General features: G+C 49.8%; 11 protein-coding genes across 11 annotated transcripts; 6 read left to right on the top strand and 5 right to left on the bottom strand.

The window, feature by feature from the left end:
* Nucleotides 1–23: 23 nt before the first annotated feature.
* Nucleotides 24–893, top strand: Aspvir_004657 (rRNA-processing protein RRP15; the record flags this gene model as incomplete). Its single annotated transcript, XM_043267881.1, has 1 exon — nucleotides 24–893. The coding sequence occupies one exon, from the start codon at nucleotides 24–26 to the stop codon at nucleotides 891–893; it is 870 nt and encodes a 289-aa protein (XP_043123816.1).
* A 275-nt stretch (nucleotides 894–1,168) lies between these two features.
* Nucleotides 1,169–1,915, bottom strand: Aspvir_004656 (ferredoxin family 2Fe-2S iron-sulfur cluster binding protein; the record flags this gene model as incomplete). Its single annotated transcript, XM_043267880.1, has 3 exons — nucleotides 1,169–1,413; nucleotides 1,485–1,591; nucleotides 1,662–1,915. The coding sequence occupies 3 exons, from the start codon at nucleotides 1,913–1,915 to the stop codon at nucleotides 1,169–1,171; spliced, it is 606 nt and encodes a 201-aa protein (XP_043123815.1).
* A 328-nt stretch (nucleotides 1,916–2,243) lies between these two features.
* Aspvir_004655 (mitofusin complex protein UGO1) lies at nucleotides 2,244–3,819 on the top strand (the record flags this gene model as incomplete). The annotated part of the gene is made up of 2 exons (XM_043267879.1): nucleotides 2,244–2,627; nucleotides 2,707–3,819. The coding sequence occupies 2 exons, from the start codon at nucleotides 2,244–2,246 to the stop codon at nucleotides 3,817–3,819; spliced, it is 1,497 nt and encodes a 498-aa protein (XP_043123814.1).
* Nucleotides 3,820–4,867: 1,048 nt separating this feature from the next.
* Nucleotides 4,868–6,340, bottom strand: hapX (bZIP transcription factor HapX; the record flags this gene model as incomplete). Its single annotated transcript, XM_043267878.1, has 1 exon — nucleotides 4,868–6,340. One exon carries the CDS (start codon nucleotides 6,338–6,340, stop codon nucleotides 4,868–4,870), a length of 1,473 nt encoding a protein of 490 aa, XP_043123813.1.
* Nucleotides 6,341–8,657: 2,317 nt separating this feature from the next.
* On the bottom strand, nucleotides 8,658–10,267 carry Aspvir_004653 (zinc-dependent alcohol dehydrogenase; the record flags this gene model as incomplete). Its single annotated transcript, XM_043267877.1, has 5 exons — nucleotides 8,658–8,936; nucleotides 8,995–9,572; nucleotides 9,641–9,868; nucleotides 9,942–10,037; nucleotides 10,102–10,267. The coding sequence occupies 5 exons, from the start codon at nucleotides 10,265–10,267 to the stop codon at nucleotides 8,658–8,660; spliced, it is 1,347 nt and encodes a 448-aa protein (XP_043123812.1).
* Nucleotides 10,268–11,707: 1,440 nt separating this feature from the next.
* Nucleotides 11,708–13,164, top strand: Aspvir_004652 (glycoside hydrolase family 71 protein; the record flags this gene model as incomplete). Its single annotated transcript, XM_043267876.1, has 3 exons — nucleotides 11,708–11,803; nucleotides 11,859–12,500; nucleotides 12,562–13,164. 3 exons carry the CDS (start codon nucleotides 11,708–11,710, stop codon nucleotides 13,162–13,164), a joined length of 1,341 nt encoding a protein of 446 aa, XP_043123811.1.
* A 640-nt stretch (nucleotides 13,165–13,804) lies between these two features.
* On the bottom strand, nucleotides 13,805–16,435 carry Aspvir_004651 (putative protein kinase; the record flags this gene model as incomplete). The annotated part of the gene is made up of 1 exon (XM_043267875.1): nucleotides 13,805–16,435. The coding sequence occupies one exon, from the start codon at nucleotides 16,433–16,435 to the stop codon at nucleotides 13,805–13,807; it is 2,631 nt and encodes an 876-aa protein (XP_043123810.1).
* Nucleotides 16,436–17,034: 599 nt separating this feature from the next.
* Nucleotides 17,035–18,582, top strand: Aspvir_004650 (M18 family aminopeptidase; the record flags this gene model as incomplete). Its single annotated transcript, XM_043267874.1, has 1 exon — nucleotides 17,035–18,582. The coding sequence occupies one exon, from the start codon at nucleotides 17,035–17,037 to the stop codon at nucleotides 18,580–18,582; it is 1,548 nt and encodes a 515-aa protein (XP_043123809.1).
* An 872-nt stretch (nucleotides 18,583–19,454) lies between these two features.
* On the top strand, nucleotides 19,455–20,848 carry Aspvir_004649 (rRNA-binding endoribonuclease; the record flags this gene model as incomplete). Its single annotated transcript, XM_043267873.1, has 2 exons — nucleotides 19,455–20,261; nucleotides 20,333–20,848. 2 exons carry the CDS (start codon nucleotides 19,455–19,457, stop codon nucleotides 20,846–20,848), a joined length of 1,323 nt encoding a protein of 440 aa, XP_043123808.1.
* Nucleotides 20,849–21,292: 444 nt separating this feature from the next.
* Nucleotides 21,293–21,756, bottom strand: Aspvir_004648 (H/ACA ribonucleoprotein complex subunit NOP10; the record flags this gene model as incomplete). Its single annotated transcript, XM_043267872.1, has 5 exons — nucleotides 21,293–21,315; nucleotides 21,372–21,424; nucleotides 21,504–21,565; nucleotides 21,626–21,676; nucleotides 21,745–21,756. The coding sequence occupies 5 exons, from the start codon at nucleotides 21,754–21,756 to the stop codon at nucleotides 21,293–21,295; spliced, it is 201 nt and encodes a 66-aa protein (XP_043123807.1).
* Nucleotides 21,757–22,522: 766 nt separating this feature from the next.
* sen2 (tRNA splicing endonuclease subunit SEN2) lies at nucleotides 22,523–23,977 on the top strand (the record flags this gene model as incomplete). The annotated part of the gene is made up of 1 exon (XM_043267871.1): nucleotides 22,523–23,977. One exon carries the CDS (start codon nucleotides 22,523–22,525, stop codon nucleotides 23,975–23,977), a length of 1,455 nt encoding a protein of 484 aa, XP_043123806.1.
* Between the last annotated feature and the right edge of the window lie 466 nt (nucleotides 23,978–24,443).

Here is a 24,443-nt window from a genome sequence, read left to right as displayed (position 1 = left end):
CAACGCATTTGAAAACAGATACGATGGCTCCTCCAATGGCAAAGAAGCGCAAGGTCTTGGACAGTCTGAAGAATAAGGCCGGTCGGAAGTTCAGAAAGCAGCTCAAATACCACAGCAGTTCCGACGAAGCGGAAGATGAACAACCCACCGATTTCCAAGCAGTCGATCTCGCTGATTCCGATGCGGACGAAGAAGAGAAGCTGGTTGAAGAGAAGCCACAGAAGCCATCAGCGAGCGAAACAAGGTCGCTAGGCGCACAAAGCGACGACAGCTCTGCTGCTAGCGATAATGAGAGCGACGCGGACGACAACGACGCATCGGACTCGCCAGGTTCCTCTGATATCGAGGATGATGAGTATGGAGACTCGGACACCTCATTGCCCACATCGACAAACGGACGCAAGCCCGTCGCTAAACGAAATGACCCTACCGCATTCTCAACATCTATTTCCAAGATTCTATCGACCAAACTGCCTACATCAGCTCGGGCGGACCCGGTGCTGTCACGCAGTAAATGGGCAGCACAAAATACTAGCGAACTTGCGGACGAGAAACTGGACAAGCAGGCGCGGGCGAAGCTCCGCGCAGAAAAGAGGGAGGAGCTAGACCGTGGCCGCGTGCGCGATGTCATGGGCGTTGAGCGCGGTCTTACTGGTGTTGTTGCAGAGGAGGAAAAGCGTCTTCGGAAGATTGCGCAGCGTGGTGTGGTGAAATTGTTCAATGCTGTTCGCGCAGCCCAAGTCCGTGGAGAAGAGGCTGCCAGGGAAGAGCGGAAGAAGGGTACCATTGGGATGGGTGAACGAGAGAAGGCCGTCAACGAAGTCAGCAAACAGGGCTTTCTTGAGTTAATCAGTGGCAAGAAGGGGAAACCGCTGAACATCGAGGAGGCTTAAAGGAGACGCTCTTATTCAGGATGAACCGGTTTTTGTATGAACAGGGCAACAAGGCATTTACACGGCGTTAGGGGTTTGGACGATGTTTCTTGCATTCTGAACAAAAGTTATACACCTGTTATACATTTATTTGACTTCCCACGAGTCGATAGGCCGGATCGTCTTTGTAGATACCCAGCGATATGATCATTGTTGTCCACATACATCGTATCTGATGAAAGGGGAAAATTCCTGGTAATATACAGATCGCCTTTGTTCCGGTCCTCTCCATCTATTCATTTATTCTGCGCAAAATCGCTGGCCTGCAGATTCCGTGTCATGGATGGTAGTCGGACAACAAGTCCGTCGAGATCCTTGTTCATCACCACCTGACATCCCAGACGTGATGTCTCCGTCAATCCAAACGCCAAGTCCAGCATATCGTTTTCATCATCCGACGGCTCCTCCATCTTGTCGAACACCTCCGGGTCCTCAACAATGACATGGCAGGTCGAGCAAGCGCAAGACCCTCCGCAAGCACCTATACGGGAGATTACGATGAGCCAAAAGCAGGTCGACAGTCGCATACACAGCCCGCGAGGAATTACGAACCTTCCATTTCCAAATCGTTGGCCTGCGCAATGTCCAGCAGGTTGTCTCCCTCAGATACCTCGAAGTCGTGCTTCTGTCCGTCTTTATCGATGAATGACACATGAAGCCTGGATGACTTAAATTAGCGACGAACGAGACATCGAATGGCCCGCCCCCTTCCTCCTGGAATTGACTCACTCCTCGCCAGGCTTGGGGGGTGTAATATGGCCGTGCTGCACTCCCGCAGTCACCGAGAAGCTTCGCCGCGGGGAGTTGAATGGCCTCTGACCACCTCCAATCTGCGCAATTCTCCTGCCATACGGCTGAACTCGCATCGTTTGTGTAGAATTGCTGATGAATCTCCTGGAATATGGCAGCCACATGCGATCACCCTTCGCAGTTTTTGGTACTGCATGACGCAGTTGCTGACAAGTCTCCCTCCAGAACGACATGAGGACGGATAATCGCAGGCAAAAAAAAATACAATATACAAGCTACTAAACGATCAAAGGAATATATCCCTTCCCAGGGAGTAAGACAGCTCTGGATGCTGACCAGAAATGAGGAAGATATCTATATGGTCGAAGGACGTAAGAAAAGAAAATCCCGAAAAGGCGGGAAATTCGGACATAAAGCGCAGCTTGAGAAATCCATCGGCGTCACTTTTCGTAGCTCCATCTAAAATCATCTCCCGGCTCTGGGCAAAAGGATTTACCCACCATTTGTCTCACATCCTTAATATTACAAGCTATATCTACTGATTGATATAAACCCTCCATAATGAACTCTGCGCGTGAAGGACCCAATCCTCTGCGCCCGTACTATGTCCCTCCGTCTTTTGGCCTCGAAGCTTCCAACGCCTCGTCGCCTTCGCATACCGCCCCTCCGTCTTCCGCACAAGTTTTCGGAAGCTCCGCTCGCGACCTGCTACCAGATCTGGACTATTCAGAGTACCTGGAGAGCTCTCCCTCGCTATCAGAATGGATTCGAGATGCAATGGATGCGGCGATTTGGCGCTACACCAGCGTGCTGACTGCCCAGCCATTTGACGTCGCCAAAACCATCCTACAGGCGTATGTGGTGCCCGACTCGCGAGATGGGCAACGGCCAGCGGATGAACGCAGGAGGTCAGGTCGGATGGACTCGTTCGATGAAAGCGATGAAGTATGAGCTGCCACCGTCTGGAATATTCTCAAGGCGCGTGTAGGAATCGGTTACTGACGTGCATCTTTGATGGCGACAGGACTCCCAAACTTCAGATGACGAGAGCAGTTACTTTACCTCTGCAGCTCCCATGGCCACATCGCCAACAGCTGCACGGAGCCGAAGGTCTCGACGCCATATCACAGACCGCAGCGGCTATATACCATCTCCGCCGTCCTCGCCCAAGTATAGCCTTACAATCAAGAACCCCTCCTCGTTGATGGAGGCCCTATCGCAACTGTGGACCACCACTGGCCCAACTTCGCCATGGAAAGCGACCAACGCGACTTTTATCTACTCTCTACTCCTTCCGACGTTGAACACCTTTATACGAAGTCTCTTATCTGCCATTGTGGGATTACCAGAAGAGGATATTGCGTCATCCATGACAGCCGATATTCTGACGTCGACATCACCCTTTGTAACATTGCTGCTCTCCTTCATTTCTTCGTCACTATCCGCCATGCTGTTGTCCCCGATTGACACCGCTCGCACCTTCCTCATCCTCACCCCAGCGACTCATGGGCCGCGCTCGCTCCTCCGAGCGATTCGACAGCTCCCCACCCCCAACTGCATGATCCCTTCCCATCTGATCCCTATCACTGTCCTGCACTCGAGTCTACCCAATTTTATCACAACTACTACACCGCTGTTTTTCAAGTCCTACCTATCGATCGACCCGGTTCTGAATCCCTCCATGTGGAACCTTCTTACTTTCCTGGGGTCCGGCCTAGAGCTTGCTGTTCGATTCCCACTGGAGACTGTCCTGCGTCGTGCACAGATTGCCACGTACACATCGCCCAGTATCCGGCAGAAGTACGCCGCCGCCTCTCGTTCGAGCACGTCCGCTGCCGCTGAGGAGACATCTGTGGTCGAGACCATCGTTCCCGTTCCTCAGACCTACCGTGGCATTGTGGGAACGATGTGGGGCATAGTCTATGAAGAGGGTGTAAGCGCGCCCTCTTCCGATGCTGAGCGGGCTCTTGGGAAGCCCATTTCCTTCAAGAAACGCCAGGGACAAGGCATCGGCGGCCTTTATCGGGGCTGGAGAATCGGTATGTGGGGTATCGCTGGTATTTGGGGCGCCGGCCTGTTAGGCTCCATTGGAGGCGGAGGGGATGAGGAAGTGATGGTAAGTGGTGGTCGTTTCTGATCACCCTTGGGTCTTGAAGCTTGGGAATATATGCTCCCTATTCAATTCCTTGACTAATGCCCGCTTCTTTTACCCTTTACCCTCCCTATCGAACCCATTCTCGACTCCACATTTGCAGGACTTCCTCCACACTCACTCCTCTCTTTTGCGCTATTCTCGCCCTGTATTAGTTATTTTGCGTTCGGAGCCAGGGCAGGAGTGGAAGGCGTTGCGCCCGTTAGCGATACCTGTTGGTCCATGTACTTATGTATGTTTGTATGTAGATAATACCCATTTTCCAAGGAGGCGAAGTCTTGAAGCTCCATCTCCGTGCTCTTATACTTATGTCTGTACCAGTACATCGTTCGATTTGAGGTTACCTGGTGTCGGCCGCCATGGATAGTTCGAGCACTTAAAGAATGGACTCATTCATCACAGACGGCAGGCCAAGACCGACTCTGTACATGCCTGGTTCCATATTTCAAACATCCGGAACATCGAGCGGAAATGGAGTGACTCTTTCTCCTATTCATTTCGGTCAAGATATATACAGTCCTGTCTAAACCATTGTTTTTATCGTTTGACTTAGGTTGTGGTCGAAGATGTTCCAGAAATTTGCAAGTCCAATAGCAAAGCAACCAAGAACGCCATTCGTTTCGCCGTCTAAATCATCACATTCACATTCACGTACATCGTCCATCTAATCGTGGTTGATACCCCATCGCGATACTTCGACCAGACAGCATTCTTTCTGGTTGCCTCTTTTTTGGTAAATCCCGATCTGCCGCAGCCGACATCAATGAAGGCATGGGCTGCAGCCATGTGGCCCAAGAGTCATGGTCGCTGGCCGTCTTCCAGTGGGACGAGGGAGTACAGAAAAAAATAGAGAAAAGCCATTGGGAAATAGCGGACGCCAGTTCAAGGAGCTAAGAAAAGGAAAAAAGGGCTGGTGCGTGGGGGAAGGTGTACAATACAAACTCAGACATGTCACGAGTCAGTTTTGGGTATCATCAAGAAGTGAAGAGAAAGTCAAGAACGAAAGTGACTCTGCACGCAGAGATGCGATACGTTATTTGTCGGCAAACCGTCGATCAAAGTATCGCAACACGCCCATCACACTCGCAGCCTCAACTTCCATAGCGGCCCTTGGTACCCCACGATCATTTAAGGGAAAGTCTCGAGGTTTAGGCAGGGTATGAAGCTTGGGCAGCCATGATGATAGCTCGTCGGTGGCCCGGGAGAAATTAGGATGACGGGAGAGGGTCGTGTAGGTGTCGGCACAAGATAAAGTCAAGGATGGTGCGGTCGAAGATCCCGACGTCGAGTTGTTATTGCAACCAGACCCGCCTCGTGAGGCATTGGTGCTACGCGACTGGCAGCACCCGCCATCGGCGCCTTTGCCTCCGCAGCATCCCGACGGGGCAGCGCTAGGGGATCGGGAGGCAGCCAGAGTCTTGCAAAAAAGGGTCCTCCGGGGATCCGCGAGACACTGAGCGCATGTGCCTGGCCCGTTTGCACAGGGATTTGTGGCCTGGCTGATGGGTGGCAGTGTAACTTCCGAGCGAACGTCGCCGTCGGAAGGGGGTGGTGTGAATTGGGACAGATTTTGGATAGGGGCGAGTCGGTTATTCTCAAACGAGTTCCTTCGGGGACGCTGTTCCTCCTGAGCAGCCATCTCCGCGCAAATGCACGGCGTGCCATCTGAACAGAACCCACAGGGATCAACAGCAGGGGATGAAACGGATGTCGGCGAATGGTCCTGTTGTTGAATGGCGGCAAACCGGGAAGTGAAATCAATTTCCATCTCTTCCGGGTCTGGCTTGATCTCGGGCTCAGAACGACCAGGCTTGGTAGTATCAAGACGTCTGGACTGTTCCTGAGCCACAACTCCCGGCATGGTGAAAGCATCCTCAATGCACTGGCAGTGCGATGTGGAGCAATCATTGCAGCCTAACGGTACCTCCTCTCGACCCTCCCCACTGTCATTGTTGGACGCATCACCACTGTCTGGACGGTCGGACGAACGGTTCTGAGTGGATGTGGCAAGAGGAAGAGGCCCTTTATCGGAGTTGACCGCATTCCTGTCCGAAAGAGACGATCGGAACTCCTTCACAATAGCTTCTTTGGCACTTCTTTCCACCGCTACCTCCTTCTCTAATGCATGGCATCGATCGCGCCACCAGGTCATCTCAGAACGACACTGCTCCACCTCGCGAGAGAGATTGGTGATCTGCTCCTTGAACGCCGCAATGTAGATTTCGTGCTCATCTTCGATTTTCTTGATTTGCTCCTCGAGCTCATTAACGCGAGCAGCTCGCCGTTCTCTGAAGGCACGCTGGGCGGCTCTATTCTGCGCCTTGCGCTTTGTAGGAGGCGTATCTGTGGCTGGCTTCCTGCCTGGTTTTGGTCGTGGTGGGATTACCCATTCCTTGGAGGTGATCGACCCGGGTGTGCCCGGACCAGGCGACGGTGAGATAGCTGGCTTGGCAGCCAATGCGGGCACCAGTGGAGCAGGTGTGGGAGCTATTGAGGGTGTAGACATTATTAGGGATGATGAGACTCCCTATATCTCAGGAAAGCGGTCTGGATGGACATTAGCGGGATATTTGAACTCCAAAGATGGAAAATGAACAAGGTGGAGGAGGGTGGTGGTGGAATCGGAGGAAGGTGGACGAAGCAGGGAAAGGAAGAGACTAACTTTTGGTGGTGTCACTTGGGGAGCTTCGGGCGGGAGAGCGGAAGTGCGCGCATCAGAGTTGAGGGGAAGTCAATGAGCTCAATGAAGACAAGAGACTCTCAGCTGGGTTTTGTACTTTTTCTCAGCAGAGGAAATATTTGAGTAGTTTCAGTCAACTGATGGAAAAACGATAAAAGAGAACAAATCGAATTGCGGGAGAATAGAAGAGAGCGAGCAAAAGCCGAGAGAGAAGAGTCAGACGAGTAAGGGAGAACTAAAGAGGAAAAACAGTAGTACATCATACATGGTAAATGCGGCGCCGAAATCGGGAAGACGCGCACGATAATCTAATCTGATCTGATTCTCTTTTACAAAAACAAAAACATAAACACATACTACTGTAACATCCTGATCTTTAATCTCAGTGGGTATAGTTATTACCTCTTTAAATTAGTGCATCTAATGCTAAAGGGAGACCTACTTTTCTAATTAAGCATAATAGTGCATTTGAAGGGAATCAAGTGTAGGAGGCAGATTTCGGTCCTGGCCAAGCGTCACGTGTTCGCAGTAAAGCGGACCACAACGCGAAGTCCTCCCTTGAATGTGACTCGATAACATATGTTGAAGGCGCCGTTCGAAAGTCGGGACGCTGTTGATTAGATTATCGTGCGCGTCTTCCCGATTTCGGCGGTGCATGTACTAGATAAGTACTCCGTAGATAGGTTAGTTAGGGTATATGACGATCCACCATGAGTCCACTTGGGGGCTCTGCATTTGTGAAATCTCACTACTGCAGCAGGGTTAGAATGGCCTTGTACTTAGTAAATACTTTGGTCATTGCGTTGATATTGTTCCTTGAAATTGGACTACGATGTGACACGACGGACGGAGCACATATATATATATTAATAACCGACAGGGCTTCCTTACCTTGAAGCAATATAGAATCTTCTAATTCAAAGGCTGGTGATACCCCTCCCGGTGCTGAATGATTTTTCAGTTGTTTGCATCCAGTAGAAAGAGGCAGTAGTGAACTCATTTCTCTCTGAATTAAGCCAAAATTACTGCTACACTGAGCAGCAACACAATCATATCTTGCTTCAACTTAGTCGACTCCTGAATACCTCCACCTTTGCAAAGTATACTCAAAAGTAGCAATCACTTAAGGCTTCAGGTGCGCACAGCGGACCTTAGAAATGGGGGCTATATTCGCTTATTTGCCCATTTAGAACAACCAATCACAACTCCATCTGATAAGGACTCTGTAACGGCATCCACAATGACCTCTGCCGGATGAGCGAATAATGAGCAAACTCGGATGGTCAATGACATATGATTTGACCCGGCTACTGATGATCACTTTATCATCTGATCTTATCTGATCCCACCTTACAGTGGCATGTCAAATGTTTGAATCCAGTGGTATTTACCGCTAGCCTAATTAGGGACTCCCTACTCTACTACTAAGTTTTATCTTTAAAAACCTCACCAAATTAATTAACCTCATGGCGCCYTGCAAAGAATTATCRCCCCAGATGCAATCAGAACATCCATGGGGTCCATARTATTAGGGGGAGTTGTTCTAGGATTCATAGAAAATCTATTAGGATTCCTAATCAGGCTAGCGGTAAATACGCTGGATTCAAACATTTGACATGCCACTGTACTTTTTCCGGTTGTTTCGGCTATATTCGCTTATTTGCCCAACATATTGCTGACCATTTGGTTGAGTAAATCTGTGACCGTTTCCATATCTAGTATGAAGGAGAGAGTTTTCGGTCGGTTTCCTAATCATTTCCTCGCTGCGGTTCTCATTCCGTGGTTATCAGCCCTTGGAACGCCGATCAGCGAAAACAAAATGGCGAAACTCGGGTCGGTTTACTGCTGCTGCTACTGTCAATCCTAGGTGCATTGTCTGTAGTCACATGCAGTAGTGTGAGCGGTTCATAGACAGTCATTATCCAGTATTACCATTTTAGATATTCCGACAGAAAGTTTGCTTCAAATAGGTGAACAATAATAGTCACATCATAACTGACACAGTCAGTCATCCCATAGCGTCGAACAATCAATCCCAAGAACAATTACAACCTCCCAATTCATCCATCAAGAATACAATTTATCTGCACCTTCCTTGAGCTGCTCAAATGGTCCCCAGCAGTCCAAGATAGGACGTGCCTTTCTACAGTACTGTCAGACTCGGGGATCCCGCGGCTGGAGGCGCGGAGAATCTGGTCTGCACAAAGATCTTTTGCATGCCCTCCTCTCGCTTGTCAAAAAGCGCATAAACTTTCTCCATGTCCTCCAGGCGCATGCGGTGCGTGACCATGTCCAGGGGGTTGATTTCACCTTTCTGGATGAGCTCCAACAGATGCTTCCAGTACTTTTGCACTGGTGCCTGGCCGTTACCAATCAAGCGAACACCCGTCTGCATCATAGCACCCACGTTGAAGTGATTGGTCTGCGATAGTCGTTAATCTGGGTTGTTCCCAGTATCGCGGAGGACAAAGGTGACTTACATAGCCAGCATAGACGCCGGTGACGCCCACTCGCCCAAAAGGCCGAACGGACGTGATCATCTCGTTCAAGATCTCCGATGTGTCCGTCTCCATTCCCAGGAGGGTCTCAAAGTAATGCAGCCATCCCTTGGCATATTCGCCAGCGGCACACTCAAGAGCCACATCCGGGCCGCCATGGACCCTCTTCTTCAATTCTGAAGTCACCGACTCTCCCCTTGGCAATTTGGTAAAGTCCAGAGTCTCGACCTTAGGGATCTTGGACTTGACAAATTCAAGTCTCCAAGCACCCTCGCCACCGTCGATGAGAATCACTCTGCTGGCACCTTGATCGAAACTGAATTTGGCACACATCTGTCCAATGGGGCCTGCACCCCAAATCGCAACAACATCACCTTTGTCCACTCCTGTATCAGTGACGCAGTGATACGAGGTGGCCAGAACATCAGACAGATAAAGGCCCTTCTCAAATGGAACATCACCTGGAAGCTGCAGCAAGTTGACGTCTCCTTCCGGTACACGAACATACTCCGCCTGACCTCCCGCAAAACCAGCGGTGAAATGGCTGTATCCAAATATACCTACAGAAAGCAGAATCAGTGAGTAATTCTTCTTTTTGAAGTCGGATCACTCCGCAGGTGTCACTAACCGGCTGTTCGTTTGCCATACAATGCGTTTGCAATGCTATTGGAGTTTGTCCGTTCGCACGCCGAAGTCAGCTGCTTCTTGCAGTTCATGCAGTTCCCACAAGCGATTGGGAACGCGGCCACCACACGATCGCCAGTTTTAATATTCTTGACACCAGGTCCCACACTTTCAACTACACCGCAGAACTCATGTCCAAGAACATCGCCTTTCTCAAGTTCGGGAATGACGCCTGTGACAGAGCGAGGTTAGAAATGCGTGTCTTTCCCAGAGCGTGGTTGCGCTATGGTGACCACAAATCATACCATGATATAAATGGAGATCGCTTCCACAAATTGTGCTTCCCGTCACCTTGACAATGACATCAGCTTCGTCAATCACTCTAGGTTTAGGCATTTCGACTGTTGGTAAGGCCGTCGATGTCAGAGAGAAGTAACACACTGCGCACGATCCTGGAGAACCCACCAACTTTGATGTTGTTTTTTCCTTGCCAGGTTGTCGCCTTGATTCTGGCACCCGTCTCCTGTCCATATTCATTTTTGGCATAATTGCTCACATCAGTGGTGACAGCTGCATTGTCCCCATGTCCAATGACCTTCTCCACGAGCCCTGCAGCTTGAGAGGCGGCCATGTCGAGTTCCTATCACGTGAAGATGTCCAAGATTGATTCTCGAGCTCGATGTTTAGTCAGATATATGCTGTACTTGAGACGATCGATTCCTTTCCATCATGATAAAGTGTGTTGCATTGCAGTCTTCTTATATGAGTTGATCGTGGCACTGACATCACCCCTTCGTCACAACCGGGGGTCAACCTGGATTTCCTGACCGAGTCTCGAGCGCCTTTCAATTGGCATGTCTGGCATAATCGCGTGGCTCGTGATTAGTTCTGGTTGAGCCATGATAATAATGTTATTCGTACGAAGTACTTTGACCGTGATGGTTTCAACTGTAAACAATGTCGATCATAATTCCTAACTACGGAATAAGACAACTGCGTCACCAGGCAATCATCATTCTTCGCGATGTTGCCACGAACAGACTTCAAGATAACCTTTGAAATATATAGAACATTTTCGCATGTCGACCTGATCGAGGTAACTAGTCCATGAGCGATTAGGTCGTACAATCAATAACTGATGAGAGTCGCGCAACCGATATGATGGCGACCGTATCCAGCGACTTGGCCTTTGTCTTGGCCTCGTCCGCCGCATTGTCGCTAGAGAAGACACAAGAATAAGATCTGAAATCTCACAACCTCCAGCAAACGAAGGCCATGCTTTGCTTAACAATATAAAGATTGCGCACGATGGTGATGCATTGTCGTCTATGCCGTTGCGGTTTCTTTGAATAAATACCGCGTACCTCTTGAGGCAGAACCGCTCAGAACTCATTTTCTCCTCAGCCTCATCTTGTGCATTTTTTGCAACGTGGAATGGGACTATTCGGAGCTCTGTGCTCTGATAGTTGTGCTTATCCTTTATCCCCGGATTCATCATAATCGCGTGGTTCTCCATGCGCAATTGCCATGAAGAGACACCTCGATCGTCTTTTGCGTCACGTCCATACCAAAGAGAGACATCCACAATCCGATCCTCGTCCCATCCAAGGTAGGCACGACTTTCATACATTCTTCCTCTCCTTGCCATGCCTGATAAGGCTCACAATGTTTTGTTTTTGATTGCGCCTTGATCAAGATGTTGTCGCGTATGCCACTTTCAATATCTCCGAGTGATGGACTGCAGAAGCAAGTCGATTATGATCAGTTAGAGGATAGGCATCTCCTAGGATTGTCCCAAAATTGGCCGAATTCATTCACTTTATGAGCTGATTGCGGGGACGATATTCTCGAGTCTGTTTTCTGCTTCACGTTCTTCGATGCCGCTGTTGGACGAAGTGAATACTTCAGGCTCTTCTTGGTCAATTCACCGTTGCCTTCTTCATTCGGTCGTACCCAACGATTCTTCTCGTCTTTCCTTTACCTTTCCTTCTATCTTCCCTTTCTCTTTCTTTCCCTATCCGACCTTCTCCTACGTTTCTTGAAACCTCATAGCCCCGTTCTCATCCCCAAGATGATTCTCACGTACTTGGTTCTTATGCTGTTTGCAGTTTCCTCAGTCGTGTCTCAGTATCCTGTCGAAGAGCAGAGCGTCTTCGCCCATTTTATTGTGAGACTGCTCTCCCAGAGATTCATAACTTGATATTGAGTACTGATGCTTCTAGGTTGGAAATGCGGCGGCCATGACACCCGCCCAATGGGAGTCGGACATCATAGAGGCTCAGAAGGCTCATATTGATGGCTTCGCATTGAACATCGCACCCCAGGACGACTACACTGATAGAGTGCTCCAAGTCGCATATGATGCCGCTGAGAGAGTGGGCAACTTTTCTCTGTTCCTCTCGTTCGACTACTTGTCCGGTGGACCATGGCCGGCCGATCGAGTCATAAAGACCATCAATGCATTCAAGGATCGACCTGCACAGTTCTACTTCAGGGACAAGCCCTTGGTGTCAACCTTCGAGGGTGTAGGCAACACAGGTGACTGGCCAAATATCAAGGCAGCAACTGGATGCATGTTCGTTCCGTGCTGGACGAGCCTGGGCCCAACGGGCATCCTCGGTGTCTTTGACATTATTGACGGTGCTTTCAGCTGGGACGCCTGGCCCGTCGGAGCCCAGGACAAGGACACAGCCAGTGATGAGGCATGGATGGAAGCGCTTTCGGGGAAGCCGTATATGCTGCCTGTGGCTCCTTGGTTCTACACCAATCTCCCTCAGTGGCATAAGAATTGGCTATGGCGCGGTGACGACCTGTGGCATTACCGCTGGCGCCAGATCATGGATTTACAGCCGCCTATCGTCCAGGTAAATTCCCTTCAGTCGGATATGTTCGTCGACTGTTTGCTCTAACGATATTCTGGCTCAGATCCTCAGTTGGAACGATTATGGAGAAACACACTATATCGGACCGATCCATGAAGAAGGCGTGCCTGAGGGAGCTTTACGTTATGTTTCCGGGCATCCTCATGACGCGTGGCGCACCTTCCTGCCTCACTACATCGATGCATACAGACGGAACAGTCCAACATGCCAGCGAAGCTCATGCAGATTTTCCACACTTTCCAAAACCCAGTACCCCATCTCGTTTGCGGATAAAATCGTGTACTGGTACCGCCTGAATCCCAGTGGCTCGGGTAGCGCCGATGGAACCACTGGTAACAATCCGGCCATGGGCCAGCCCGCAATGCCTCCCCAAGAAATTGCTCAAGATCGAGTCTTTGTCAGTGCCTTTGTCCCCGAGCCGAGCGATTTGTACGTCCAAATCGGCGAGAATCCTCCGACAGTCCTTAGTGCACAAGCTTCGGTTATCAACCACTTTTCAGTGCCCTTTGATGGACAGACGGGTTGTGTGAAATTTGCCATTATCCGTGACCAAGAGGAAAAGGCTTCGGCCGTGGGACCAGCTATCACGAACCAGTGTAGACAGAACAATGTGGACTGGAACGCCTATGTGGGGTCGAGTGACTAGAGACGGGTGGACGCAGCAGTCGGGGGCAGATTTGCATATTCATGTCAATATTATGAATTGATATATTTTATCCCATTGTCGTAGTTACTCCTCAACAATCAATGTCAGAATGGCGACTAACTGCCTCACCCGCAGGCTTCGTCTGAGGGTAATTGTGAGATTTGGGGGCTTCTTGAGAGAGAGTATGTACAAAGTTAATTTATAATATCTGATTACATCAGTGCTAAAAAAGCAGTGACTACTATGCTGAATATAAAAGTAGATTAGAATTACACATATGCTAATCATGAATAAGAGTTAGGCTATGTGCTAAGAACAAGCCTATTTAACTGTTGGGTGACAGTCTGAAATACATCATAATCCTCAGAATAAAACCAGCATCTGAAAGCAGTTATACTCTCACATGTTCTCGTCTCCTTATTACTATTTGCACCATCACATCTGCGAGCTCAACATCTGTAAGCTCTGAAACATACCTTCCATCTCCTTCAGATGTTATTCAAGTCGAGCCGGGTATTCTGATATCTGTCCCTTATACACAAGACGGGGTCCCCTACATGTTGGAAACCTGCAGCCATAAATCAAGTCACCACACGAGACACTGATATATATTTCTAAATGAGCCTTCATGATAGTGGGCTCATAGTACTACATCAATTTGGATTTTTGCTAGGTTTTGCCCTCTTCTTGCTGCTACCGCTGCCTCCAGGCCAGCCCTGACCTCGACGTACACAGCCCTCGGTACGGGCTGACAGATGTGACCCGGCACAGGCCAGACTGGTTTAGGCCAGACCGGGTGTGTAAGGTTGATATCTGCACCGGCATCGACGAGCAAACGGACGATCTCAGAATGACCCTTCTCCATCGCTATCTGTACGACCCTTCCGCAGGAGAAGTTGGCTGGGATTGTCGAATCTCTAGTTTCATATCCATCGCGACGACCGCCTAGATCGTGGTACGCGGTATTGGCATCAGCACCGTGTTCAAGGAGCAACGCTACCAGAGCCACGTTGCCTAGTCTAGCAGCCCGGACGAGAGGAGGCGTCAAGTCCTCCGCCTCTAGTCCTCGCGAAAGATTAGAGTCGTAGACCCCAAAGAAGGGATGAGACGGAAGAGGCCGGTCGGATTCTTCAAAGTCACAGCGCACGCGATGTGCAAGCAGGGTATTGGCGGTCGTGATATCCTGCTGCTCTACTGCGAGAGCGAGGGCTCTGGTGCAGGAGACGCGGTCGGTTTTCTGAACAAGAATCTCAACCAGCCTCTGGGACTTTCTTTTCACTGCCTTAAGCAGCGCCGGTCCGTCTCGTGGGGAGATGGTGAAGTTCGCGCCAGCGCCGTTCTCCAGGAATAGATTAACGAGATCGAGCCTTTCGTGCTCTACGGCCCATTCTAGTGGTGTAACGGGTATTATGTCCCGAGTATCTGGTCTTATCCCTATACCGTCGGGCGTTTGGTCATAGTCGAGAATCCGCACGTTCAGATTTGTACTGTATCTGAGGATTTCAGAAAACAAATGCTGGCTGTATCCAGCTTCCAATGCAGCTGCGAGTGCTTCTTCTTTCTGGCGCTCACTAGGATGTTCAACTGCTGGGGGCAACATCTTGTCCCGCACTGCAGCTTTGGGTTTGGCCGTAACCCTTTCGTCAGAACGATTCTTGAAGTAAAACTCTTGCTTTGTCGGCTCCCACGTTAACTCCCATCCATCATCATCCCCGCGATTCTGTGAGACTGAAGCATTCTTGGCTGCGGCATGGCTTTTACTTTGATCATTGACTGAACCTATTGGTATCCGCAAAGAAAACTCAGTGGTGCCTATTTGCTCATACACCTCTCCTTCAAATTCTCGTTGCTCCCGTTCCGGGCGTTTGAAGGGCTGGTATGTACAAGGCTCCCGCCAGAAGATCACTGCGGCGTCGTGGGGTTTGAAGGGAGTTGTATATTTCGGCTGGAGGCATTCATGCCACTTCACAGCGTGGAAGAATGGGTGGGCTTTCACTTCGGCGGCTCCGTTTGCACCTAAGCGTTCTATAGGGTCTTTATCAAAGAGCTTAGTTAAAATGTCCCTCGCCGTCAATGGCAGGCGCTCAAGTAGCTGTAGGTCTTGGTCAATGATCTTATGCCGGCGCTCGCCGCCGTCCTTGTGGTAAAAAGGGGGTATGCCCATCAACATCTCATAGAGAATGATCCCCAAAGCCCACCAATCCACTGCCCGGGAAGCCTCTCGGTCGTCAAGAAGAGCCTCAGGGGCTGGATACTTGGGCGTGCCGGGCGAAATGTGATCTCCATCCCCCAATTCCAATCCGAAAAGGCCAGGCTTGCATAGACTGACATGGCCAGAGGAATCCAGGAGAATATTCTCTGGCTCCAGAGAACCAAGAATGATATGCTTGTCATGCAGGTATTCCAGTATGCAGACCAGCTCCGCAGCATAAAATCTCGCCTTGTGGACATTAAACTGCCGCTCTCTTTGCAAATGGTCAAAAAGGTATCCGCCGCTGGCCAGTGGCGAAAGTAGATTCAGCGCCCCTTCAGACGACCTGAAAGCGAATTTGAGTGGTGCAATGAAAGGGTGTTGGATGGCAGAGTGGAGGGTAAGGCTGGGTGCCATGTTAACGTCTGTGTTAGCGTTAGATCTAGGAGCAGCAACAGCGTGCATGGTGCGGATATCAATGGCCTTCATGCCGTAGCTTCGACCGGTGTCTTTCTTTTCAACATATATGAGATCAAGATCACTAGAATTGTTCTCCCCGCGGACGCTCCACACTTCCTGCGTCTCCAAGGGTGAAACCTTCTTCTGCGTGTAGGAAACCTCGACTTCCACTCTCCCCGTGCCATCCTGGACGTCCACCCTTTGCTTACCCGAACTTATCAGGAACGGGTTCAATCTGATCAGTCCAAGCGGGATGACCTGGTTTTCGTATTCTCCCGACGACGACGTCAGGGCATCAGACTCGCTGTCCCTGACGAATAGGGATACTGTCAACTCGGAGGCCGGAGACGCAGAGACCTCGAACTTGAATGGCCGGTGCCCTGCTGCCCATGAAACCGCTCCCTTGGCGGCGTAGACGGCCATCGCCTCTGTGGACAGCTGGAGCCCTTCATATTCTCCGATCGCGTACGGGCGCCATCGCTCGCACACTTCGTCTTCCGGGTCTGGGTCGTCTGGGAGGCTCAGGCTATAAGCCCAGCCAAGCTTAACAGTCAGGATTCCAGGCCCGGTCTGGTCACTCGTACCATCATTGCTTTCACTTCTGTGGAGGGTCTCAGGCATTGATTTTGTATTATTCTATTCTGGAGGGAGTTGTAGAGAGGGCTAATACTGCCGAGAACCTGGTGGGGGTTTAGTGTATATATACATACACCTGTAGGGACTCGATTAAAATCTGATACTGCTAGACGAAAAAGGTGTCAGATGTATACTGCTCACCCTAGGGATACATGTCCATTATCATAGTGGTATACTCTCAGAGCAATCTGACATTAATGATCTGGAGTGACGAGAGCTTTACTCAAAATCATACTGCACATTCATGATCACCCTGGTGGTATGGAGTGTTACCTCGCACAACCATCTTATATCGATCAACTGGGCCCAGCTGGCTCTTGACTCGCGAGTGATGTGATGTCGGGGGTACGGGGTACCCTGTATAAGGAGGTTTCCTTTCCTTATCAGGCTTGGAGGCATCTCTATCACTATCAGCTATCTGCTGACCGCCTCGTCACCGATAAGCGGAGTCACGCCGACCTTCTCCAACTTCGCTGTCAACAAACTGCTCGCTGCTCCCTCTTTCCTCAATTGCATTCTTCTCAAGTATAATCTGTTGTTTATTGGTCTACTAGAGCTCTGCCCATCTGTTGTTGCAGGTCAAAATGACAAAGAAGAGCGTCTTTGATCTTCGTGATTCGAACATGGCCTATCGCCTGTCTGGCCAGCTCCCCGGTCCAACGCCTGTGTACGCTCCCAGCACAGCACCTTCTCAGACGACGACCACAACCTCGTTTTCTCCTGCAGATTATGCCCAGCCTTACTGTGACTTTATGACTGCGCATCCCACCATCTTCCACGCCGTCGACGGTTTCGCAAAGGAGCTCGAAAGCAAAGGTTACAAGCGCCTACCTGAGCGTGAGGCCTGGACGTCGAGGCTACAACGTGGTGGGAAGTACTATTGCACCCGGAATGGTAGTGCGTTTATTGCATTCTCTGTGGGGAAGGATTACCAGAGTGGGAATGGCTTGGCTATTGTGGCAGGCCACATCGATGCCTTGACCGCCAGATTGAAGCCTGTCTCTAAGCTTCCTACCAAGGCTGGATTCGTTCAGCTGGGTGTTGCGCCGTATGCGGGCGGCCTCAATGAGACATGGTGGGATCGCGATCTGTCAATCGGCGGTCGTGTCTTGGTCCGGGACACCACTTCCGGGAAGGTAGAGTCGAAATTGGTCAAGTTGGACTGGCCAATTGCTCGGATTCCTACTCTGGCCCCTCATTTTGGCGCTCCTTCGCAAGGGCCCTTCAACAAGGAGACGCAGATGGTCCCTATAGTTGGTATCGACAACTCTGATCTCTTCCAGCAACAAGTGTCACCTACGGCCCACTCGAGTAGTGGTATCAAGCCCGGGTCGTTTGCGGCAACCCAGCCAGAGAGATTGGTCAAGATCATTTCAAAGGAGCTGGGGATCACCGATTATGATACAATCCTGAGCTGGGAGCTGGAGCTCTATGATAGTCAACCAGCTCGCCTTGGTGGCTTAGAGAAGGACCTTATCTTCGCCGGTCGCATCGACGACAAATTGTGCTGCTACGCCGCTCAGCAGGCGCTGCTGGCTTCTTCAGACGACACATCGACTGGGTCAATTAAGATGGTTGGCATGTTTGACGACGAGGAGATAGGCAGCTTGTTGCGCCAGGGCGCCAGATCCAACTTTATGAGCAGCGTCATTGAACGCATCACGGAAGCCTTTGCATCATCCAACTACGGACCCAATCTTCTCTCCCAGACCGTAGCCAACAGCTTCTTCGTTTCCTCAGATGTCATTCACGCCGTCAACCCTAACTTTCTGAACGTCTACCTGGAGAACCATGCCCCCCGCCTCAACGTGGGCGTGGCCGTCTCCGCCGATTCGAACGGCCACATGACGACTGATAGTGTCAGTTACGGCTTCATCAAGCGGGTTGCCGACCGATGCGGTTCTACTTTGCAGGTGTTCCACATCCGCAACGATTCTCGCAGTGGAGGAACCATCGGACCCATGACCAGCGCTCGCATCGGCATGAGGGCTATCGACGTAGGAATCCCGCAACTGAGTATGCATAGCATTCGCGCCACTACGGGTAGCTTAGATCCTGGCCTGGGCGTTAAACTGTTCAGGGGCTTCTTTGACCACTTTGAGGACGTCGACAAGGAGTTTGCCGACTTTTAGATTTCTATTTTTTTTCCGCGATTCTTTCCATTGAGGTATAGACGCGTCTGTTTCGGTTGAGATCGTCTCATATGCTAGACCACAGTTCCTCCCTTTAAGAGGTCGCTTTTTTGGCTATGTTTTTCTGTGCTTTGTGTTGGGCTTGTCGACCAATAACCCGATATCCATCGCCTGACTCCTTGTTATCTCTATGCTGATGACTGTTGTCTTCTACCTTTTATACGTCTTCGTCACATGCTCTAGCTGGGTGCTATTAAGCGAGACTTTTATGTGCCGATGTGCTTACTTGGCGCAGACCAAGATACATATCTAACTGTGGTCTGCTGCATCTAAACTTTTTTCTTTCGCTGTAGTAGCAATAGTAAGACTTTAGCGCTTGATGATGATGCGCACTTATCGTTCCTGTGAACCTTATCACCTCGCCTCAGTGTGCGGCAGTATATCAACATTCTTCAATGCGACAGTCTCGTATAATCATGCATTTGGTATGTAGCAGTTGACTGGCATTGGTATGCAAGTACATCGGTTCTTTCCAAACCTTCTGATTGAGGACTCGATTGATCCTATTGTCAGCTGGTAGCATCCTGAGTTCGATGCTAATGATGGCTTTCGGTCATCTGAGAAATGGCTAGTCAAACGATAGTGGACGCGTGCCTGTTTAGTTCATAGGAGTCGCTGAGCGGAGAACCTCTACTTTGCCAGTTGACGAACTGATAAGACCGCACTAAGATAAGTATAACGCACAGACCAGCCAAAAATTCCAGCGACACCAGAAGAAGATTCACAACCTTCACCAATCGTCAATCTGCCCCTGTCTGTGCACCTGCCAATATTTCATTTCTCTTTGGTTCTGCCAGCTATCTTTAAGAACGATGGCAGACTCATCAAGCCCGTCTAAGCCGGTCCACACGATCATTCTTGATGCCGGTCCTATCTTGAAGAATACCCCGCCTCTGTCCACATTGCTCACACAGTGCGAGGAACTCCTCATTACTCCGTCCGTCGTTCGTGAAATCCGCGACCCTGATGCTCGCTTGCGAGTCGAGACACTGTACTTGCCCTTTCTCAAACAGCGAACACCCTCGCCGAAGAGTGTCGGCGTGATCAGCGAATTCGCTCGAAAAACTGGTGATAGAGCCGTGCTCAGTAAAACCGATCTCGAGGTTCTGGCGCTCGCATATGAAGTCGAATGTGAGAGAAACGGCGGTGACTGGAGACTGAGAAGTACCCCTGGCCAAAAACAGCTGAACGGCAAGCCACCGGTGAAGGAGGAAAAGGAAGTTGAAGAGCCCGAGCAGGCGAACATCGCAGAAACAACAGAGACAACAGAGACGGCCGATGCGGCAGATGCAACAGAAACTTCGAAGGTGCCAGAGGTTCACAGAGTTGCGGAGGACTTGAGCAAGACCACACTTGAAAACGATGCCGGTGCCACTGAGCAACAAGCCCAATCTACGGAAGACGCTGAGACTCCAGAGACCGCACAGGTCGATGAGGACGGTGAGGGAGGCGCCAACGTTGAAACCGAAGGCGGGGACGATGATGGCTCTGATTCTGATGGTGGCTGGATTACGCCTTCCAATCTGAAAAAGCGACAAGCCCTTGATGAGTCGATCTCTGCGTCTGCAGCACCCGAGCCAAAGGTTATGCAGGTCGCAACCATGACCACTGATTTTGCGGTAGGTTCTGGAACGTTATTATAAGTGGTTGAAACCTTGCATTGAAATCAATACTGATCGTCATCATATAGTGCCAAAATGTTCTGCTTCAGATGAACCTTAACTTGCTGTCTACAACTACCCTTCAGAGGATCCGACATCTCAAGTCCTTCATCAAACGCTGTCACGGTTGTTTTTTTACCACGAAAGACATGACCAAGCAGTTCTGCCCGCGCTGCGGTAGAGATACCCTCACTCGTGTATCTTGCACCACAGATGCAAACGGACAATTCAAGATGCATCTGAAGAAGAATATGCAATGGAACAATAGAGGCAACCGATACAGCATTCCCAAGCCCACCCACGGCAGCGCTAGTGGAAAGTGGAAAGGCGGCGGCGGAAAGGATGGATGGGGAACAGAACTCATTCTTGCTGAAGACCAGAAGGAATATGTCAGAGCATCGGTGGAGGAGAGTCGAAGACTCCGAAAGGAGCGTGATTTGATGGACGAGGATTACTTACCGGGAATTCTGACTGGCGAACGAAGCAAGCATGGTGGGAGACCTAAAGTCGGCGCTGGAAGGAATATCAACGCAAGGCGGCGATAATTGTTTCGCAGCTTCCTTGCCATCCCATATAGAGTACCTTTGCATCTATGGTGAGATTGGGATCTGGACAGGATTTAACGGATTTCTTCTGTCAATACGCGTATTCTGCCCTTTGGCTGGTCATCGGCGGTATCGTTGGTTGGCACGCAAAAAGTGATTGTGATTTTGATTGTACATTTTCACTACGACATGTTTATAAAGCTTCTAGGACATCTACGACGGAATGAACATATAAACAAGTTTCATCATGCAAAATGCGCGTACTCTGTGGAGGCACATATTGTCCGATGGTGACATCTCTTCGTATGAGCAGTGTCTATCTAAAAGAGCAAGAAGTAAACGACATTTTCTGTCCTCAAAGATCGCACAATAACACCATTCGCCCATAAATGACTCGAAAACACCCTTTGTATACCAACTCAGATTGCTACTATTCGTCCCTTATCACAGCGCCGCGTTCGTCTTCTCTGTTGAATTTGTTAGTTTCTCGCAGTTGACGGCAGTTTCAAATAAAGATTCGTACCAGGCTGCTGGGTCAGCAGGAGGCCATATCTCCGCTTGAGGGTGACACGGTGTCTGTTCATTGGAGTTATAAGATTAGCTCAATCCCTTTCCATTTACACCAGGGGTATCGATCTATGACTCGAGGACTCACCTGGAGTACTTGTCATCTGGCGAAAACCGGGCAGGATGGGCAGACTTGGTGACTTCGCCGTTCTGAATTCGAATTCGTCGTTAGCGCCAGTCGGACACGCCTAATGGTAAAGAAGCACTCACCAGGACCTTCTTGAGGGTGTACACCCTCTTGCCATCCTTGTCGAGAACATACTATCAAATGATTCGTGTCAGAATAGTTCATTCTCCGCGCGACGAGACTGATGTCCGTTGTAACGTACCATAAGATGCATCCTGTTCCACAGTCAGTCACTTAGACACCAAATAGGAAAGAGATTTGGCGCAGGGGCGAGAAGAGTCAAACTCACTTGAATTGAGGATTATTGGATAAGGCTAAGAAGCGGTTCTGAGGATAATTAAATTATGATCAATAGCTGTCTCGATTGTATTACCCTCGTGATAATTCGAATCGATACAGTGGAGGATTTTTTTTTGTCGGAGAGCATGGACCTCAGGCCAATGAGAGCTTGCTTAGTCATTCCGAGTTCATTTTTAATTGCGTCGACGCCGAACCGAATTTTATTTTTCCTCTTTCCAACTTCAAGCTCAACACACAACAACCAAATGGCAACGATAATATGATGATGATCATTGCTCATACTTGGATTCCAACATGATGTCGATGGAGTCATTGAGTTAGCTGCAAGACTTTCGGCGAAAGCCTCATGATATCTACGTTGCCCTCCCACAACACTAGGTGTCCAGAAAACCGTCTTTTCTGGTAAGCAATAACTACTCTGGTCAACACTAGAAGGGGTAAATATCTGTTCTCTCCGGTGATGACACCATATTCAAGCTTAGGCAATGGCACTTTGATTTCTAGCTGTTGTCAGTGAATGCTTGTTTTTGACTACAACGGTATCTGAGGAGAAGAACTTGTTTCACCTGCTTTGTGTTGGCGAAGAGAATTTGCGATGGAAAGCTTCGAGCTGACTCTTCGCTTTGTAGTTAGAGATCTTAATTGGATATAGTGTAATTGAATCAAAATTTCCGTTAATCATGGCCTCTTCGTCCACGTCAATCACTAATTCACCTGCTGAGCTCGCTGGATCTCCCACCAAATCCATGCCACACAATAATCCTCGTCCCGCTCATCGCTCCAGGCCTCCGAAGCCTAACTACAAGCACATCCACCGTTTTCCTCTTCCCCTCGACATTCATCCTCTGCCGCCTCTCATTCCTCACAATCCTCTGTCGCTCATTAGCGTGGTGCTGTCTTACCTGACGTATTTTATCTCTCCACCTCACCAAGAAACCTATGCCGCCTACTTTGATTCTGCGACGTCCTCCGTCCATGTCACGGATGAAAGGGCTATTCAAGCCTTGTGGGAGATGGGGTTCTTTGGAAAGGGGACTTTAAGCCGAAGTCAGCCTAGTTGGCTGGAACGGGAGAAGAAAAGGAGGGGCTTACTCGGTGGCCAGACCAATGAGGAACTCACACGGCAGCGTAGAACAGAACGGCGTGAACTGAAACTCGAGAGAGCGAGGATGGAGAAGGTAGCAATTGAGCAGAGATTGAAGGCCGAAGCTGCGGCACGTGAGAGTGGTGCTACTACCGTCGACCAGACAGCGGCGACGCTATTTACAGACGGTGTTCCTGGTGGTACAGCCGTTACACTCGAAAAGTTCTCTCTTCGGAAAGCAAGAGAGGCTAGAATGCTCGAGTCACAGCGTTCCAAGGAGCAGGGAAACAAGGGCCCTGGTTCCCCGTCTCCTGGGCAAGAGTCTCCCAGCAAGGCAGTTCGCTTTTCACCTGTTGTTCAAGAGAAAGAATTTACGTCAGACTCGGCCATTCAACGCCTTCCCGGGCCAGCTACAGAGGCCCAGGAGACGTCACAGGAACAGCGTGCCCTAGAAAACGAGGAGCACTTACAGTTATCGAACGAAGAGGCTTTTTTCCTTGCTTATGGGCTTGGGATTCTTCATGTCTACGATCATCAGCAGAAGACTATCATTCCTCCTACATCTTTACTCTCTTTATTCTGTCACAACTCATACTATCCTCCACGCGATTCATCCACAGATCTGAAACCAGACGATCCTTTTATGATATCTTACATTGTCTACCATCACTTTCGATCCCTTGGCTGGGTCGTGCGTTCCGGGGTTAAATTTGGAGTGGATTATCTTCTGTACAACCGCGGGCCCGTGTTCTCCCACGCTGAGTTTGCGGTTGTAGTTATTCCTGCCTATGAGCACTCCTACTGGTCTGAAACATCAGATAGGAGATCTTATTGTGCCACGAAACAGGCACGAAGTTGGTGGTGGCTGCATTGCGTGAATAGAGTCCAGGCGCAAGTCAAGAAGAGCTTGGTGGTATGCTACGTGGAAGTTCCACCGCCACGATCTCACGATTCGAAAAATCACTCAGAGGACATCGGGGTTCTCCTTTCTCGATACAGGGTGCGGGAAATGCTGATCAGGCGGTGGGTTCCTAATCGCATGCGGGACTGAATTCGCCTCCGATACTGCCTCTATATCATTTGCCACATCATAAATAGCCTGTTAGGCTTTCCATTGGCGAAGGGCGCTGCTCTTCGGTTTGCGAAGTGACCTACTGTAACAGTACTGTGAGACCAGATGGGGAGCTCCTTGTCGTCTCTGGACCGGTAATTTGGTTTCGATCAGACACTATCTTTGCATAGGCATTCAGTTTTGGCGAATCACAAAATCCTTGTGTAGCCTGGGTTCGCGACGTAGTGTAATTCTTTCGTGGAGCATCTATGTTGATATACGTTCTATTCCTAAAACAGTAATATTAACTTCGACAGTCACGTGGGTTTCGCGTTTCGCGTTTCTCTGGTTCGGTCCATGAAGCAAGGATGATAATGCTGATTGCACGCTTATATAGGATTTTATAACCTGATAGGGACAAGAATGATTCACATCTAGCATTTTAAGATTCTATGGAGGGGATAAA

The sequence above is a fragment of the Aspergillus viridinutans genome, assembly GCF_018404265.1.
Source record: "Aspergillus viridinutans IFM 47045 DNA, scaffold_2, whole genome shotgun sequence".
Lineage (NCBI taxonomy): Eukaryota > Fungi > Ascomycota > Eurotiomycetes > Eurotiales > Aspergillaceae > Aspergillus > Aspergillus viridinutans.
The sequence above is the reverse complement of the archived record's forward strand: the minus strand, read 5'-3'. Positions and strand labels throughout refer to the sequence as shown.